Source organism: Salmo salar, chromosome ssa16, assembly GCF_905237065.1.
Source record: "Salmo salar chromosome ssa16, Ssal_v3.1, whole genome shotgun sequence".
Taxonomy (NCBI): domain Eukaryota; kingdom Metazoa; phylum Chordata; class Actinopteri; order Salmoniformes; family Salmonidae; genus Salmo; species Salmo salar.
Genome location: NC_059457.1, coordinates 3,303,932 through 3,323,678, shown reverse-complemented (window position 1 = coordinate 3,323,678; position 19,747 = coordinate 3,303,932). Strand labels below are relative to the sequence as shown.

The 19,747-nt window shown below is 43.7% G+C and overlaps 1 protein-coding gene across 10 annotated transcripts in view; it reads left to right on the top strand.

Moving 5' to 3' along the window:
* Positions 1 to 19,747, top strand: part of LOC106573044 (membrane-associated guanylate kinase, WW and PDZ domain-containing protein 2) — a 314,920-nt gene that overhangs the window by 239,928 nt on the left and 55,245 nt on the right. For all 10 annotated transcript variants that reach the window (XM_014147683.2, XM_014147684.2, XM_045696840.1 and 7 more), the window contains 4 exons: positions 1,133 to 1,315; positions 3,603 to 4,135; positions 4,293 to 4,464; positions 18,898 to 18,929. In XM_014147683.2, the coding sequence (XP_014003158.2) occupies positions 1,133 to 1,315; positions 3,603 to 4,135; positions 4,293 to 4,464; positions 18,898 to 18,929 (920 nt within the window). The remainder of the gene's footprint in view (positions 1 to 1,132; positions 1,316 to 3,602; positions 4,136 to 4,292; positions 4,465 to 18,897; positions 18,930 to 19,747) is intronic.

Below are 19,747 nucleotides of genomic sequence, written 5' to 3'. Positions count from 1 at the left end.
TGCTTCAATATATCCACATAATTTTCCATCCTCATGATGCCATTTATTTTGTGAAGTGCACCAGTCCCTCCTGCAGCAAAGCACCCCCACAACATGATGCTGCCACCCCCGTGCTTGACGGTTGGGATGGTGTTCTTCAGCTTGCAAGCGTCCCCCTTTTTCCTCCAAACATAATGATGGTCACTATGGCCAAACAGTTCTATTTTCGTTTCATCAGACCAGAGGACATTTCTCCAAAAAGTACAATCTTCGTCCCCATGTGCAGTTGCAAACCGTAGTCTGGCTTTTTTATGTCGGTTTTGGAGCAGTGGCTTCTTCCTTGCTGAGCGGCCTTTCAGGTTATGTCGACATAGAACTTGTTTTACTGTGGATATAGATACTTTTGTACCTGTTTCCTCCAGCATCTTCACAAGGTCCTTTGCTGTTGTTCTGGGATTGATTTGCACTTTCGCACCAACGTACATCCATCTCTAGGAGACAGAATGTGTCTCCTTCCTGAGCAGTATGACGGCTGCGTTGGCCCATGGTGTTTACACTTGCGTACTATTGTTTGTACAGATGAATGTGGTACATTCAGGAGTTTGGAAATTGCTCCCAAGGATGAGCCAGACTTGTGGATGTCTACAATTCTTTTTCTGAGGTCTTGGCTGATTTGTTTAGATTTTCCCATTATGTCAAGCAAAGAGGCACTGAGTTTGAAGGTAGGCCTTGAAATACATCCACAGGTACACCTCCAATTGACTCAAATGTTGTCAATTAGCCTATCAGAAGCTTCTAAAGCCATGTCATAATTTTCTGGAATTTTCCAAGCTGTTTAAAGGCACAGTCATTTTAGTGTATGTAAACGTCTGACCCACTGGAATTGCGATACGGTGAATTATAAGTGAAATAATCTGTCTGTAAACAATTGTTGGAAAAATTACTTGTACCATGCACAAAGTAGATGTCCTAACCGACTTGCAAAAACTATAGTTTGTTAACAAGAAATTTGTGGAGTGGTTGAAAAAAGAGTTTTAATGACTCCAACATAAGTGTATGGAAACTTCAACTGCATATATATATTTTAGGACTGATTATTCTACTGTATTACTGGCCTACTCTAACCCCCCCCCCCACACACACAATTCTCCAGAGAAGCCCCAATTCACGAGGGACCCCACCCAGCTGAAGGGCTCCTTTCTGTCCACGGCTCTCCAGAAGAGTAACATGGGCTTTGGCTTCACGATCATTGGAGGGGACGAACCAGATGAGTTCCTGCAGGTCAAGAGTGTCATACCCGAGGGCCCCGCTGCACAGAATCAGAAGATGGACACAGGTACTGTGTTTTAGGAACTAACCACACACACACAATTTAGTTGTTACAAAATCATGAAATATATGAAGCCACATTCCTCTATGTGGGTGGGTGTGTGGGTGGGTGGGTGGTGCGGCATTTACCAAAGACGTGCTCCTCCAAACATATTCAAATTATTCAGGCATACAATAACATAACGGTCAGCCTAGGCTAGATCTTGCTTATTGAAAACGTGCCTCACACATACAATACCATTTATGGGAGCCTAGTATTTTTTATTTGAGGAGAAGTGCGATACGTAAAGGCCTATATTTGAAGCCAATTACCACAATGTTGACTGTCACCACTCCAAACATATTGAGCAAGCACTGGAGTTTTACATTTTTTGACTTGTTACTGTAGCCTATGCTATTTGATAAACTGTATCAATCCACTATGGACTAGGAAGAGAATATTTCGTGCCTCCAGGTGAATTGGAGTCGATGACAACCCAAAGACCGTCAATAACCTACAGAACTTGAGACAACAGCATACAGTTTTAAGCCATGAAATGCGTTGATTGGACAATGAGTGGCCAAGCCCTCATCACGTCTATAATTTATTTATCCATCAAAACCCAGTACTTTCGCGCCACCGCTAGCTATGGCGCTCATAATTCCCACAGTGAAAATTGCTCAAATATTTCTGACACACCCCTGGACGTGCGCTAACATTTACCATTAAAATAGAGCCCTCTATCTCCCTCTTGCTCGCTCACTGTCCTGATTTCACTCTCTTCTGCTTGCTGTCTCCCTCTCTTTGACGTTGCCAAACATACACAAACACACACACACACACTCACAAACACCATCCCTGACTGATATTTGCTGGCCTATTTGAGCTGTGGTGTTGCTGTGTGGGAGGGGAGTATGTGTACGTGTGTGTGTGTCTGGACGCGTGTGTGTTTGTTAACCATCACCAGGTTGGCATAGCAGTACAGTGGCAGTGTGATGGTTGTCTCTTGGTGCCAATACACTCCAGATGGCTGGCATGTCCACAGAGACACACTGAGCCTCTGCTGCACACACACACAGACACACACACACACACACACACACACACACACACACACACACACACACACACACACACACACACACACACACACACACACACACACACACACACACACACACACACACATACACACAGTGGTGTAAAGTAGTCAAGTAAAATAATTTAAAGTACTACTTAAGTCGTTTTTTGGGGGTATCTGTACTTATATTTTTGACAACTTTTACTTTACACTACATTCCTATTGAAAGTAATGTACTATTTACTACATACATTTTCCCTGACACCCAAAAGTACTCGTTACATTTTGAATGCTTAGCAGGACAGAAAGATTGTCAAATTCATGCACTTATCCCTGGTCATGCGTACTGCCTCTGATCTGGTGGACTCACTAAACACACATGCTTGGTTTGTAAATGATGTTGGAGTGTGCCCCTGGCTATTCGTAAGTAAAATAAACTAGAAAATGGTGCCATCTGGTTTGATTAATATAAGGAATTTGAAATGATGTATACTTTTACTTTTGCTACTAAAGTATATTTAAGCAATTACATTTACTTTTGATACTTAATTATATTTAAAATCAAATACTTTTAGACTTTTACTCAAGTAGTATTTCCCCACACACTCACACACACACCCATGTAGAGCTTTGCCTTCATTCTAACTCTGCTGCCATACTGATATCATGGGCCTCTGTGACACTCTAGGGCAGGGGTCGGCAACAGGTGAAACCAGCCCACGAGTGTATTTCTTTGGCCCCCAAAATATTAATGTTTTTGGGGGATTTTAGTGTTTGGTAAAAATGTACTGTAAAATCACCAATTCAGCAAAGAAAATCTGTTCCCAAGTGTTCCTAAAAATAAAAAGAGAGACGTGATCATGTCTCAATGTTATCAAGGTAAATACAATCTCTTTTTGGGTATACTTTGTAAGTGCTATAATGTGCCTTGGCAGCAGCTAATGGGGATCCAAAATAAATACATAACATTTGCAGTGTACAAATTACCATCTGCTCTGACAAAAATTGTCCCCCAGCTGAATCTAGTTGCCTACCCCTGCTCTAGAGACATCGGCCTTCTTCTGTGTTTAGTAATTATACACACTCTATAGTTCGCTAGAGATTCCGATGATAGACTTAGCTGAGACACATTTGAATGTGTTTGTTCAGTACAGTATGTTTTTATACCTGTTTCAGACCATCTTCTTCCGTTTGATTCCTAATGAACAAGAACTCTGCCTCCTCCCCCTTTAGGTGATGTCATCGTCTACATCAATGACATCTGCTGCCTGGGCACCACTCACGCCGATGTGGTCAAACTCTTCCAATCTGTTCTCATTGGAGAAAGTGTCACCCTGGTCCTCTGCCGGGGCTACCCCTTGCCTTTTGACCCCGAGGACCCCAGCGGGGCGTCCGCCGGAAACTCCCTGACCCCCATTGGCATGGAACACCACCCCATGGTGGTGAACGGGCGTAGCAGCTACAACCATTACCTGGAGTACCTCTCCCTGAGCTCTCAGCTCCCTTCACAGGCTCTAGCCCAGCCAGGGGCACCCCACCCTGGGGACACCCACCTGGATGGGTCCTCATTACCACCCACCAACCCCGGGTCCGCTCCGGCCGTGACGCCTCGCGACGACAATGTCTCCATGGTGTCGTCAGGGGCGACGGGGATCACCGGTGGTGTGATCCAGGGGGTGGAGCTGCTGACAGTGACTATGGTGAAGAGGGCGGAGGGGTTCGGGTTCACCATCGCCGACAGCCCCACGGGCCAGCGGGTCAAACAGGTGGGGTGTTATTCTTGTGTTAACCTTCTCTGTATGTTGTACATTTTGCATTGTGTATTCTACTGCTCTGTCTGTGTCCGTTTGTCCATCCGTCCCTCTGTCTGTCGTCACCCCTACTTTTCCGTCCTCATACCTGACTATGTTCCGTGTTGTACAGGTGTTGGAGCCGGTTGTGCAGGACGGAGTGGGTCTGAATGAAGGAGACCTGATCCTGGAGGTGAACCAGCAGGGCGTGGCGGGGGCGGGACACGGCCGTGTGGTGGAGCTGCTCAAAGAGTGTCCTGTCGGAGCCGAGGCCACGCTACTCATACAGAGAGGAGGAGGGGAAGGTAAGTCTCTCTGTCTCTTGAACAGCCTCTTTCTGACTTGATTACCCTTTTCACACTACTGAGCTTAGCTGAGCCAAGCCAAAATGTACTAGGGTGGCTTGGTTAAGCACCCACAATAGATCCTAGAATGGACACAGTGCTGGAAATAACAATGCGAGGAGAAAATATCAGAGCCAGCATAATAATTGTTCAGGTTGTCACATAAGTGTCAAAAGGGTATCTATCTCGCTGTTTATCAGCATGTGTCTCTCTCTCTCTCTTTTTAGATTTTTATTTTCACTCAATGATAATACACCTTTGCAATCCTTATACGTACAGTATGTTCCACCTGCAGACACTTGTGGTTCAAAGAGGAGATTGATGAAAGATCTCAAATTATTTAGGTTGTCTTTTTAAGCATTCACTGACAGACATACCACAACAGACCTGTTTCTACAGACCTATGTACAGTACAGTATTTAAGAGCTACTGGGTGCTTCATCATATAGGGAGCATTTGTCCCTCCCTTTCTCTCTTTTTTTTCCTTCTTGTATTTTCACTTTTATGATTGCACAGTTGGAATTTAGAGAGGGGAGATTGATGGATACAAAGAGGGGTACAGACAGGAAGGATTCTATCAGGAGAATCGGACCCTAGTCATCAAGGTTGTTGTGTGGTGCAGAATCGGCTGTGTTTGCACTTGACCACACTCTATCACTATCCTTTACGATGTATGTCCCTTTGTGCTTCTGAAATGAGTGGAAGAATGAAATACACCACCATCTTTGGCCCAAGGGCGTTGCTAATTACCTTAGGCTGCCTGTACCAGCCGACCCATAGAACAACTCACACACACATACACATAGGCACACATGCATACACACACATGCAGACTTGAGGACACACACACACATTAATACATACAGTGCATTTGGAAAGTATTCAGACCCCTTGACTTTTTCCACATTTTGTTATGTTACAGCCTTATTCTTAAAAGGATCTGACCCTTTTTCAAATCTTCGCCTAAAATGACATACCCAAATTAAAATGGATGAAATCGTTTTGTCAGCAATTTCAGACTCGACTCTTCTTGGGTATGATGCTACAAGCTTGGCACAGATCCTCTCAAGCTCTGTCAGGTTAGATACGGAGCATCGCTGCACAGCTATTTTCAGGTCTCTCCAGAGATGTTCGATCGGGTTCAAGTCCGGGCTCTGGCTGGGCCACTCAAGGACAATCAGAAACTTGTCCCAAAGCCACTCCTGCATTGTCTTGGCTGTGTGCTTAGGGTCGTTGTCTTGTTGGAAGGTGAACCTTCCCCCCCAGTCTGAGGTCCTGAGCACTCTGGAGCAGGTTTTCATCAAGGATCTCTCTGTACTTTGCTCCGTTCATCTTTCTCTCGATCCTAGCTAGCCTCCCAGGCCCTGCCCCTGAAAAAGATCCCCACAGCATAATGCTGCCACCACCATGCTTCACCGTAGGGATGGTGCCAGGTTTTTCTTCCAGACGTGATGCTTAGCATTCAGGCCATAGAGTTCCATCTGGGTTTCATCAGACCAGAAAATCAAATCAAACTTTGTCATATGCGCCGAATACAACAAGTGTAGACTTTACCGTGAAATGCTTACTTACAATCCCTTAACCAACAGTGCAGTCCAAGAAGAAGAAAATATTTACCAAGTAGACTAAAATAAAAAGTTATAATAAAAAGTAACACAATAAGAATAACAATAACAAGGCTATATACAGAGGGCACCGGTACTAGGTCAGTGTGTGGGGGTACAGGCTAGTTGAGGTAACCTGTACATGTAGGTGGGGGCGAAGTGACTTTGCATAGGTAACAAACAACCAGTGAGTAGCAGCAGTGTGTAAAAGGGAGGGGGGGGTCAATGTAAATTGTCCGGTGGCCATTTTATGAATTGTTCAGCAGTCTTATGGCTTGGGGGTAGAAGCTGTTGAGGAGCCTTTTGGTCCTAGACTTGGCACTCCGGTACCGCTTGTCGTGCAGTACCAGAGCGCCAAGTCTAGAACCAAAAGGCATGTGCCTTTTACTGAGGAGTGGATTCTGTCTGGCCACTCTACCATAAAGACCTGATTGGTTGAGTTCTGCGGAGATGGTTGTCCTTCTGTAAGTTTCTCCCATCTCCACAGTGGAATTCTGGAGCTCTGTCAGAGTGACCATTGCATTCTTGTTCACCTACTTGACCAAGGCCCAAGGCCCTTCTCAGTTTGGCTGGGCGGCCAGCTCTAGGAAGTCTCTTGGTGGTTCCAAACTTCTTCCATTTAAGAATGATGGAGGCCACTGTGTTCTTGGGGACCTTCAATGCTGCAGATATTTTTTGGTACCCTTCCCCATAATTATGCCTCGGCACAATCCTGTCTCAGAGCTCTACGGCAATTCCTTCGACCTCATGGCTTGGTTTTTTGCTCTGATATGCACTGTCAACTGTGGGACCTTTCCAAAGGTGCAAAGCTGTCATCAAGGCAAAGGGTGGGTACTTTGAAGAATCTAAAATATATTTTGATTTGTTTAACACTTTTTTGGTTACAACATGATTCCATATGTGTTATTTCATAGTTTTGATGTCTTCACTATTATTCTACAATTCTACAATGTAGAAAATAGTTGTTTTTTTTAACACTTGAATGAGTAGGTGTGTCCAAACTTTTGACTGGTACTGTATATAAAAACAAAAAACTCTGCATACCTACCCAGCCTGGCAAGAGTGTCCCAAAGGGTGTTTAGTTTCCCCAGTGGGTATTCTCTGCTCTCCAGGCACCATCGCATGAGCCTGAAGCCACACTCTGAATTCACTTTTAGAAAGTTTGGCGAAAGGCACTGAGCCTAATAAGGCATTTTTCGTTTCATTTGAATTTAATTCTAAGCAAGTTACAGCCTATATGCGCAATTTATAGAAAATAAATGTTCCTGCCAGCCTAGTGTTTCGCACTCGCAAATGCTTCACTATTTAGTTGTCGGCTATAGCCTTGAAATAATAGGCAAATAATATAGCGTAAATAATAAATTTTTGTTCCTTCTTAGGCTACCTGACTGGCTCCTGACCTATTTAAAGTGTTTATATATAAATCATGTAGCCTATTTGAAATGATGAGTGCTTATTACAGTCACCTTTTCACGTTGTTTATTAAAACACTTTTCATTCAAATCAAATGGTTTGGTTTCAATACTTAAAAACCAAATGGTAGGTCCAGGTAGTCACAAAAATATAAGGGTGATTTTAATGAATGGAGCTAATTTACTGCGGCAATTACACACACAAACAGCCGAGGGGTGTTTGGCTCCATAATGGCCAGGCCCAAAGGATTCTGGTATGATATGGATGTGATGGCACAGCTGCTGCCTGTTAGACATGGTGTGACAGAGGGAAAGAGAAGAATAGGAAAATGGACCGCACACTTATGTGACAACCTAAACAATATTATGCTGGCTCTGATATTTTCTCCTCCAAAGGTTTCAATGCATATAGTTAATTTATGTTCAGTTTAGTTTACATAGTTCATTACATGATAGTGTTTAAATTGCAGCTAGCCTTTACTGGTACACATGCAACAGCCTCTGCACCCAGGTCTAGATAACACTCAATCACTGCTGGTAGACACACACACACACACACACACACACACACACACACACACACACACACACACACACACACACACACACACACACACACACACACACACACACACACACACACACACACACACACACACACACACACACACACACACACACACACACACACACACACACACACAAACAAACTGCATTTACCCTTTTTTGCACTAACTATTTCGCACTGACACTATACACACACTGGACTCCGACCACCCACACACTCACACATAACTGACACTGTAAGACACACATACAGAGCCTCTGTGTGAAAGAGCAAAATATAATGATCTGATGATCCCATATATCCAGTGGAAACGTCATCAAATACCTGAAAACGTTTCCCTTGCGCAAAAAACAGCTGTCTGTCCTGAGCTTACTGGCACAGGAAACAATAGGCTAGTTGATACAATGATGCAAGTTTGCTAGCGATATCTTCGGGCCGGACCAAGTTTTAATGTGGCACTTTACTAGCGATAGCTCAAGTCAAAATAAATAGAAAGGGAGGAAGACAGGCGTAGTAGGTGGGAGGGGGGGGTTCTACTAAGCTATATGGAATAGATTTTGAAATGTATGACCCCTTAAGGTAAAAAAAACAACAAAAATAAACATTGAATTTGCCATTACTGCTGTTAGCCCATAGAAACGCATTGAGTAACTCACTACATGGAACAACAGATAGTACCCCAAAAACATCTAAAGGAAGTTTGTTCTGAAGTGTCTGTCCTATATCTAAGATGTATTTAACCCCTTATTTTAGGCATTAAACCATCTCCATATATACTTCCATACATTTTTTTAACTGGTACTGGGGACCTTCAGACGAGTCTTGTGACAACCTACATGTACGTGTTCGTGAGAGACTCACATTTCCACAGATGGGTCATATTCGGGCGCTGTTCGGACGCTACAGACAGAAGTTAGCAGAAGAGGCTGTACCAACTTCAAACGAGTCCTGTGATGCTTGTGGGGGTTGTAGAGTTTGGCGGCTAAACAGTTCAGACGATTCTGTGAGACACAGCCCATGCAAACAGATGTATTTTGATGGGGATTTTTTTATTATGTTAATTTGATTTCCACTGGGCGCAGAAATTGCAGAAGGGTTAAATTAGCATTAGCCAACCCTTATGCTGAGGGAGACTAGCTAGTTTGCTACCACCAACCCTGTACAAACCTGGATAACTCTGCTGCTGCTGCACTTAGATCTGTGTGTGTGGGTGAGAGGGAGGAGAGACTGGAGGAGGGGGATCGGGTAGGAGGTTGGCAGTTGGGGAGGGTAGAGATTGTCACGCCAGGTACAGCATAAAGTATGCAGTAGAACCTAGACCGTGTGTGTGTGTGTGTGTGTGTGTGTGTGTGTGTGTGTGTGTGTGTGTGTGTGTGTGTGTGTGTGTGTGTGTGTGTGTGTGTGCACAAGCGTGGTGAGTAGTGAGTTTGTCACGTGTACACTAGATAGAATGAGAGTATAGAGAATCACACACTGAAATATTAACAGTATGTTTAGTGAATGGGCGAGCTAAGGATGTTGATATAAGTCTTGGTGTTAGGATAAGTGTTTATTTCCAGCGAGTGTATTTAATGGGTTTAGTTTAAGTAGCTAGCTTGTTGGCTAGTCACTTTGGTAAATACTGGCCGGCTAGCTAGCTGAGACCAAAGATATGAGAGAATGTTTTTATGACTGAAGCACATACAGTATCTCCTGGCAGTAACATATTTCCCCTCTGAGGAATGAAGCTGAACTTTACTACAACTATTACTGAACAAAAATATAAACGCACCATGTTTCATGAGATGAAATATAAGATTTCCAAAAAATGTCATACGCACAAAGAACATATTTCTATCAAATGTTGTGCACAAATTTGTTTACAGCCCTGTTAGTGAGTATTTCTCCTTTGCCAAGATAATCCATCTACCAGACAGTGTGGCATATCAATAAGCCTTTTATTGTCCCCAGCACAAGGTGCACCTGTGTATTAATCATGTTGTTTAATCAGCTTATTGATATGCCACACCTGTCGGGTGGATGGATTATCTTGGCAAAGGAGAAATACTCACTTACAGGAATGTAAACAAAGTTGTGCAAAACATTCTAGAAAAATAAGCTTCTTGTGCGTATGGAAATGTCTGGGATCTTTTATTTTAGCTCATGAAACATGGGACCAACACTTTGTATGTTGCGTTTATATTTTTGTTCATTGTATATGTTATGGGATATATAGACAATATGGACAGTATAGGGATAGAATATGTAGTATATCTGAACAATAGTATATGTATAGCAATAGTTAAATAAGATAGTCCTAGAATACAGTACATACATATGAAGTGGTAAAACAGTATGTAAACAATATTAAAGTGACCAGTGTTTTTATTTAAACTTTAATTAGGCAAGTCAGTTAAGAACAAATTCTTATTTACAATTACTGCCTACCCCGGCCAAACCCTAACCCGGACAGCGCTGGGCTAATTGTGCGCCGCCATATGGGACTCCCAATCACGGCCGGTTGTGATAAAGCCTGGAATCAAACCAGGGTCTGTAGTGACGCCTCTAGCACTGAGATGCAGTGCCTTAGACTGCTGCACCACTTGGGGGCCTATGTACATAGGGCAGCAGCCTGGTGCATGGTAGAGTATCCAGGTGATAGACTGCTAGTGACAGTGACCAAAGTTCAGGGCAGGGTACTGGGCGGGGGCTAGGGGTGATTATTTAACAGTCTGATGGCCTTGAGATGGCAGCTGTTTTTCAGTCTCTCGGTCCCAGCTTTGATACACCTGTACTGACCTCGCCTTCTGGATGGTAGAGGGGTGAACAGGCAGTGGCTCGGGTTGCTGTGGTCCTTGTGGATCTTCTTGGCTTTCCTGTAACACTGGATTCTCTAGATGTCCTGGATGGAAGGCAGTGTGCCCCCTTTAATGCGTTGGGCAGACCACACTGCCCTCTGAAGAGCCCTGCAGTTGCGGACGGTGCAGTTGCGGTACCAGGCGGTACTACAACAAAACATGATGCTCTCAATTGTGCATCTGGAAAAGTTTATGAGTTTTAGGTGCCAAGCCAGATTTCTTCAGCCTCCTAAGGTTGAAGAGGTGCTGTTGCGCCTTCTTCACCACACTGTCTGTGTGGGTGGACCATTTCAGTTTGTCAGTGACGTGTACGCGCCGAGGAACTTGAATCTTTCCACCTTCTCCACTGTGGTCCCATCGTTGTGGATAGGGGGGTGCTCCCTCTGCTGTTTCCTGAAGTCCACGATCAGCCCCTTTGTTTTGTTGACATTGACACACCACACTCCCAGGGCCCTCACCTCCTCCCTGTAGGCTGTCTCATCGTTGTTGGTAATCAGGCCTACTACTGTTGTGTGGTCCGCAAACTTGATGATCGAGTTGGAGGCGTGCGTGGCCACGCAGTCATGGGTGAACAGGGAATACAGGAGGCAGCTGAGCACGCACCCTTGTGAAGCCCAGTGTTGAGGATCAGTGAAGTCTGGGCTACAGACCGTTACCGAAGGCTCCGGGCTGCAGACCCTCGCTGGAGGCCCCGGGCTGAGAGGCGTCGCTGGAGGCCCCGGGCTGAGAGGCGTCGCTGGAGGCCCCGGGCTGAGAGGCGTCGCTGGAGGCCCCGGGCTGAGAGGCGTCGCTGGAGGCCCCGGGCTGAGGGCGTCGCTGGAGGCCCCGGGCTGAGAGGCGTCGCTGGAGGCCCCGGGCTGAGGGGCGTCGCTGGAGGCCCCGGGCTGAGGGGCGTCGCTGGAGGCCCCGGGCTGAGGGGCGTCGCTGGAGGCCCCGGGCTGAGGGGCGTCGCTGGAGGCCCCGGGCTGAGGGGCGTCGCTGGAGGCCCCGGGCTGAGGAGCGTCGCTGGATGCCCCGGGCTGAGGAGCGTCGCTGGAGGCTCCGGGCTGAGGAGCGTCGCTGGAGGCCTCCTGCGTGGAGCTGGGACCGGTGTCCCCGGACTGGGGAGACCTTCAGGAGACTGGGTGCGCAGAACAGGCACAGGGCACACTGGGCCGTGGAGGCGCACCGGAGGTCTGGAGCTCAGGGCTGGCACACCCCGTCCTGGCTGGATGGTCACTGTAGCCCGGCACGGGCGGAGCGCTGGCACAGGGCGAACTGGGCTGTGCTGGGGAATGAGGGCAGCCATGCATAGAGCAGGCGTAGGATAAACTGGGCCAATGAGACGCACTGGCGGCCAGATGCGTTGAGCCGGCACACTTCTTCCTGGCTGCCAGCCAACTCTCGCCTGGCAACGCTGCGGAGCCCGTACCGACCGCACCGGACTGTGCGTGCGGATGGGCAAGAGAGTGTGCATCACCCCGTAATGCATTTCTTGCCCCTCTGCACGCCCGCTCCGCAGTGCCCTCTCCGCCAGTACCATTTCCCGGAATCTCACGTCGAACTCAGCGCTTGACTCCTTTATTGGCTCCGGTTTGCTGCACGGCTCTCTCCTGTACGCCCGGGAAGTTAGGTCAGGGCTCCCCCGTGACCTAGCCAAACTACCCGTATGGTGGGTGGTTCTGTCACAAGCGTCGTAGTGAACAGACCAAGGCGCAGGGTGCACTCCCCTTCAATCAGCTTCTGGAATCAGTTCAATTGCCCTGGGGGGTACAAACAAAGGATCCAATTCGGGAAAATTGTATTCCTAGTTGTAATGCTTGTGAGTTACATTCGCTCTGATATCCAAAAGTTCTTCCCGGCTGTATGTAATAACACAAAAACAATTCTGGGCTAATAATGTAAGAAATAACACAGAACAAAACTAAATACTGCAAAGTTGCCTAGGAGCTAGAAGCACGGCTGCCCTATCTGTCGGTGCCATCTTGCTTGAGAACGTGTGCTTTTAAAGGGAGATTAATTTTGGAAAACCTTTGTACAGTAAGAGAAATATGATCCTCCACGTGTGAGTCCGGTTTCTTTATACTGGGCTTAGACCAGAAGAAAGCTTTGATTATATTCAGAGGTAGTATTTACAGTTGAAGTCAGAAGTTTAAATACACCTCAGTCAAATACATTTAAACTCAGTTTTTCACAATTCCTGACATTTTATCCAAGTGAATATACCCTGTTTTAGGTCAGTTAGGATCACCACTTAATTATAAGAATGTGAAATGTCAGAATAATAGTAGAGTGTGATTTATTTCAGCTTTTATTTCTCTCATCACATTCCCAGTGAGTCAGAAGTTTACATACACTCAATTAGTATTTAGTAACATTGCCTTTAAATTGTTTAACTTGGGTCAAACATTTTGGGTAGCCTTCCACAAGCTTCCCAAAATTGGGTGAATTTTGGCCCATTCCTCCTCACAACTGGTGTAACTTACTCAGGTTTGTAGGCCTCCTTGCTCACACACGCTTTTTCAGTTCTGCCCACAAATTTTCTATGGGATTGAGGTCAGGGCTTTGTAATGGCCACTCCAATACTTTGACTTTGTTGTCCTTAAGCCATTTTGCCACAACTTTGGAAGTATGCTTGGGGTCATTGTCCGTTTGGAAGACCCATTTGCGACCAAGCTTTAACTTCCTGACTGATGTCTTGAGATGTTGCTTCAATATATCCACATAATTTTCCATCCTCATGATGCCATTTATTTTGTGAAGTGTTCCAGTCCCTCCTGCAGCAAAGCACCCCCACAACATGATGCTGCCACTCCCATGCTTCACGGTTGGGATGGTGTTCTTCGGCTTGCAAGCATCCCCTTTTTCCTCCAAACACAACAATGGTAATTATGGCCAAACAGTTATATTTTTGTTTCATCAGACCAGAGGACATTTCTCCAAAAAGTACAATCTTTGTCCCCATGTGCAGTTGCAAACCGTAGTCTGGCTTTTTTTATAGCGGTTTTGGAGCAGTGCCTTCCTTGCTGAGCGACTTTTCAGGTTATGTCGATATAGGACTCGTTTTACTGTGGATATCGATACTTTTGTACCTGTTTCCTCCAGCATCTTCACAAGGTCCTTTGCTGTTGTTCTGGGATTGATTTGCACTTTTCGCACCAAGTCTCCTTCCTGAGCGGTATGATGGCTGCGTGGTCCCATGGTGTTTATACTTGCGTACTATTGTTTGTACAGATGAACATGGTACATTCAGGCATTTGGAAATTGCTCCCAAGGATGAACCAGACTTGTGGAGGTCTACAATTTTTTTTCTGATGTCTTGGCTGATTTCTTTTGATTTTCCCATGATATCAAGCAAAGAGGCACAGAGTTTGAAGGTAGGCCTTGAAATACATCCACAGTGACACATCCAATTGACTCAATTGAAGTCAATTAGCCTATCAGAAGCTTCTAAAGCCATGACATAATTTAATGGAATTTTCCAAGCTGTTTAAAGGCACAGTCAACGTAGTGTATGTAAACTTCTGACCCACTGGAATTGTGATACAGTGAATTATAAGTGAAATAATCTCTCTGTAAACAATTGTTGGAAAAATTACTTGTAGATGTAGATCACAAAGTAGATGTCCTAACCGACTTGCCAAAACTATAGTTTGTTATTAACAAGAAATGTGTGGAGTGGTTGAAAAACGAGTTTTAATGACTCCAATCTAAGTATATGTAAACTTCTGACTTCAACTGTATGGGCATTTCTTAAATGGCATTGTTTCCCAGATGGTTTTATTAAAAAATTTAAATTATTGTTTGAAAAATTAACTGTACAAGTGAGTATAAACAGATCACTGACCGAAGCCTTCATTGTTGAGAGAGGCGTAAAGCAGGCTTGTCCTCTTAGCGCAGCACTCTATGTGCTGGCCATCAGCCACTTGTTAAAAATAATTGTAAAAGATGATAGGATAAAAGGTGTATCTGTTGGAAATAGTCGTGTAGTTATCTCTGCTTATGCCGATGACATAAGTCTTTATTCATTCGCAAGAAGAATTACATTTTCTAAATGATCATTTTGGATTCTGTGAGAAGAGCTTTCTAAACCTTTAAACCTATATAATTGAAAGTCTAAATGTAATTGCTCGGGATCTATATACGTAGAACTAATTGGACTAAGAAATACTGGGATCGAAAACAAGCTTTAGTTCATGAGGTGGTTAGGAAATGGTCTGACAAGAGCACTAGTTACAAATGTAGAACAAATACCTGTTAATGTGCCTTTTATCCCCCGACTGATGAATGCATCCTAAGGATCAATAAGGCATGTGTTTAGTTAATATGGGGTTCAAATAGGGAGGTAACAAAGAAAGAATTAGGAGACCTTGCTGCAGTGAACGTGGGTGTGAAGTAAAAATGTTTTGCTAGTGCCATAGCTAGAAATGTGCTTTGGTTGGTTGACATGCAGAGGTTGGGAAAATTACGTAGGAAATCAAGAAAAAAACGTACCTCATCACAGTTTGGGCTATGGCAACTTCACTGACAATTTTATAAACTTGAATATTAACTGGAACAGTGACTTGAACGAAACTATTTATAAACTGATATCTGATTAAATGTATGGTGGTGAAGTTACATACTGCAACATCACCCCTGCAGAAAGTAAAGAATGTATAAAATAATCTACTATGCATGGTTGATTTCTGTACAATGTTTACTAGTGCATGCTGTAGTAAAGTGGACCTGTTTTGTTAGTAAAATGTTGTCCTATGCCTAATTGTCGTGATGAACAGAGTTTAGAACATATTTTATTGAACTGCTACAGAACCAAAGAAATATAGGGTCTGATGAAGTATTGATTTTGATGTATATATAAATCAAGACTGTCTTTCACGGTGTCTTCGATACTCACATGTATGACAATACTAAAGCATTCTGGTGGACAATAAGATTTGGAAGACAAGATGCATTATGATTATAAAATAACTTTTTGTCCCCTCAAACACTCTTTTAACATAAAGACAAGACAAGAGCTAAATCAAGCAGGCCAGTCACCCAACAATGTGGCTAGATAACAATCTACCTATATAGTTAAATTATCTGAGGATTTTTTTTTAAATCTCTGATTCACTTCATAAAGCTTTTCATGTACTTTAAAATATCTATGTCATTGATCAGATATAAACTTTTACCTCAGATAGAAATTGTCAATTCACTTTCAAGCTGATTCTATTTTTCGAGTCTACTGGTTTTGGTAGTTAGCTCACCAGGCGTCAAATTTCACAGGCTCATTTTATCAATCTGAAAAAAATACAATAAAATGTACATATTATCATTACCAACATAAAAACAAATTATATACAGTTTATCTTGATATTGCTGACCAAATCTGAATGATAGAGCTTCCAAAATTGGTCCTAAATTGTCAGATTTGTTTGGGGGGCTGGCGCCTCCCTGTGGCAGCATTGTCAAATTAGCATTTTTATTTTTTTATTTTTTTTTAGAGAAGGCCTAAATCCCGCTCCTTAATCTCTAAACCAATCATATATCATTAATGCAGACATTGTAACCTATCGAAAGAGGGGTTTGATGAAAAGATTGGTGATTGTAGCACAGAGATATTGATGTGACAACCATAGTGAAACATGTTTACGAATTTTTAATGGGGGGCTGTAAATGGTTCAGGGACAAATACTGACTGCAGCTATTCATTAGCATTGTTTAGAAGTACTACCCTCTAACACGCATGCTAAGGTGCCGGGAGATCACAATACTGAGTTCGGTTTCAGATTTAGAATTATAATGAGCGCCATGTTGGCTAGGTCCATGATTTGGCGTTCAAAAACAATACATGAAAACATTTTTTGTTGCTTGTAAATGTTTATTTAGACCTTTTTTGGAATTACATACCGGCCGTAACGGCAGTAAATGTAAATAGTTGCAGGCAGGGCAGGCATATTTGCTGAGTAACGAATGCATTTTGACATTCTAACGCTTGTAGAGCTATATAATGGTAAGATGAATATACCCAAATACTGGTTCAGTTGGCACCCAATGTTCTTAAATCAGACAATCCAATTCTAGTAAGAATCTAAATTAGAATGTTATTTCAGGGACCGTACTTGTTAACATTAGAAAAAGTTTAAATTCGAACAGTTTCTCCATCTCAAAATGCACATCAGCCAATTAAAGTCGTTGATTTACTTGCACATGATAGAACGTTAGAACAGAGCCCTGTGGGTCCTGGTCAAAGGTAGTGCACTAAACAGTATAGGGAATATTGTGCCATTTGTGAACCAGACCATGACTAAACACTTAATTTGATTCCATATAGGTCGATTGGCTCTCAAGTTCCTACCCACATTCCGTCTGACTGTTCTGTTAGAATCTTACAGCCGCTCTCCGTAATTAGTTTTCCAGCTCAATGCCAGCCCCGGAAATATTATGAATTGAAATAGCCTAACCATTGAACAGCATCAAATATCCAAGATTGTGCCTTTTTAAAGCCCTGTACCCCTGTGTATATATTCATTGACTGTTTTTTAGCTGGCTGACCTTCAACTATAGTTCTCCCACTGTTCTCTCACTGACAAAGCACAGGACAAATAACCACTTCTCAATGGCATGCTGCTAACATTTCTCATGAAACACTCGCTCCCCCTCTCCTGCTGCCCACCAAAACCCTGTTATCCAGGGTCCTTCAGAGGAGCACTGAAGCGGAATAAACGCAGATAGTTCCACATGATTCTTCAGATGCTGCTATAGCTGCTTTGCTAGTTACAGTACAACTTCTGTTATATGAAGTTGCTGCTTTGTGAACAATTAAGGAGACAGCGCTTCTACCGTAATTGCATGTTAGCTGACAGTATAATATATTGGGTCTCTCCCTTTCTCTGTACGCTCAGTGTGCATGTCTTTGATGTGTTGGAGTCACAGGGGGCCTGTGTTAGTGAGGTTGTTGTGATAGCGGCTAGGCTATGTTAGCCTTCCTGTATGTGATGTACCCATAGAGTTGGATAGAGGGCACACTTGGCCCGAAGCCTGCTTTAGCATGGGCATTGCTATGGAGGGCTTTCACCATTTTGAAGTAGCCAACTATGTTGGGCTTCCTATGGGTTAAGGAAGGATCACAGAATTACATTCAGTTCAGCCAATGCATTATACTCCTGAGAAAACATTGCAGCACTACAGGTGGCAGTAAATCATCAACCTTGGCTTTATCCCTGTTCAGACAATACACACTTGTGCACAGTAGATGGTGGTATGCACCTTTTCAGTTAATTTACAGACTGCCAATATACTCATGTAGGATAAGAAGAAGAAAGTACAGCTATCCCTCAATGGCGCTGTGCATGCTGTCTCATAAGCAGCCATTGCAAAGATAGGAGATGAGCTCTCTTGTTCATCTCTATCGGTTGTTGTGATGTAGCGACTGGGCTACACTAGGTTTCCTGTGTTTACCCTGTGATGTACAGCTCTTCCGAGCCCAGCTAGGAGTTATTAGGGATTAAAAAAAAGGATCTGCTCCCTCCAGCCTACAGCTAATGATGCAATTATGTTGAGAACAAACGCAACCAGCAAACTCATTTAGGGGCAAGTTACACAAACAATGCCAAAACAAGAGGAATAGGAAATGCAGTAAACTGCGAATGTTATCTCTGGGTAATGAAGGGTCGTTTTCACAGTCTAATGTTGATAAAACAGAAGTTGGTTTTGTCATTCACACAGTTACTGAGGATAACCAGTTACACTGGTTTTTAGGTAGAATGGTGTCCCTCTGCTCTCATGTTATGTGTAATAGCCTACGATGTATGGATTCAAATAGAATCTGTGATAGTTAATTATTGTATTCTTCTGTATTCCAGTTCTTACATTGCACTGGCATTAGCCTATTCCCTCTTGTACTATCTTTCTCCCCCCAAAATTGTGGTCTGTGTTATAAGATAGCCCATCTACAGTTATTTTCCTGTGTCTGCTCTCAGGACTAAAATGTGTTTGTTTCTCTGCAGGTCACCTCTCTCCATGGAAGACCTCCAAACAGGTAAAACACAACTATTTGTGAGTGTATATTTATTTGTTTGCAGAGGGAGAAGGGTGACACAGTAACATTTAATCAGTGAGTGTGCGTATGCGTGTGTGTGTGCGGGTTTGTCTGTCTCTGGGACTTAATTGAGCAGCCTGGGAGATGTTTTTGCTTTTGCTTCACTGCTGATTTAACCAGTCTTTCTTGACCTGCTTAGAGTCAATCATACACATTGGTGGTAGCCTATTATGTTTATTTGTACAGTAATTCTCTGAAAAGAGGATGGGCTCGTGTTATTTTTGCTTCAATTAGGCACATCTTTATAGTGGTGGTTTCGGCTTTGAAAACAATTATGCTCAGGAGCTTTGGCGACTGCTTAGTATTTTTTCAACCTCCTGCTTCATGCTGTCAATGTATAGTTCATACATGCATAATCTATGAGCAGAATTACTGTCTTAGCTACCTCTATTAGCCACAAAATCCCTAGCTGTGCGGCACCATTTTCCTTACATTTTCCACCACGTGGGCCAGCCCCCTAGCAATTCAAGTTCTAACCAATGAGCTTCAGCCCCTTGTCATTTGAGTGACAGCTAGCAAGGTGCAGACACAGCAGAGCGAAAGAGAGAGCAATGACATTGTGCACATATGTGACTTAGTACATCATTGTCAGGGACCACTTCTGGCTCGTGAGCACCACTTTAAGAACTACTGGCTAAAATGTATAGGGTAAATCCATTTGAATTCAATCCCTTTTTGGCAGCACCCATATGATTTGAACGAAACCTCCTATACATATTTGTCCATTGTAGAAGTGCTCAGAAAGTGACTTTTTGGAC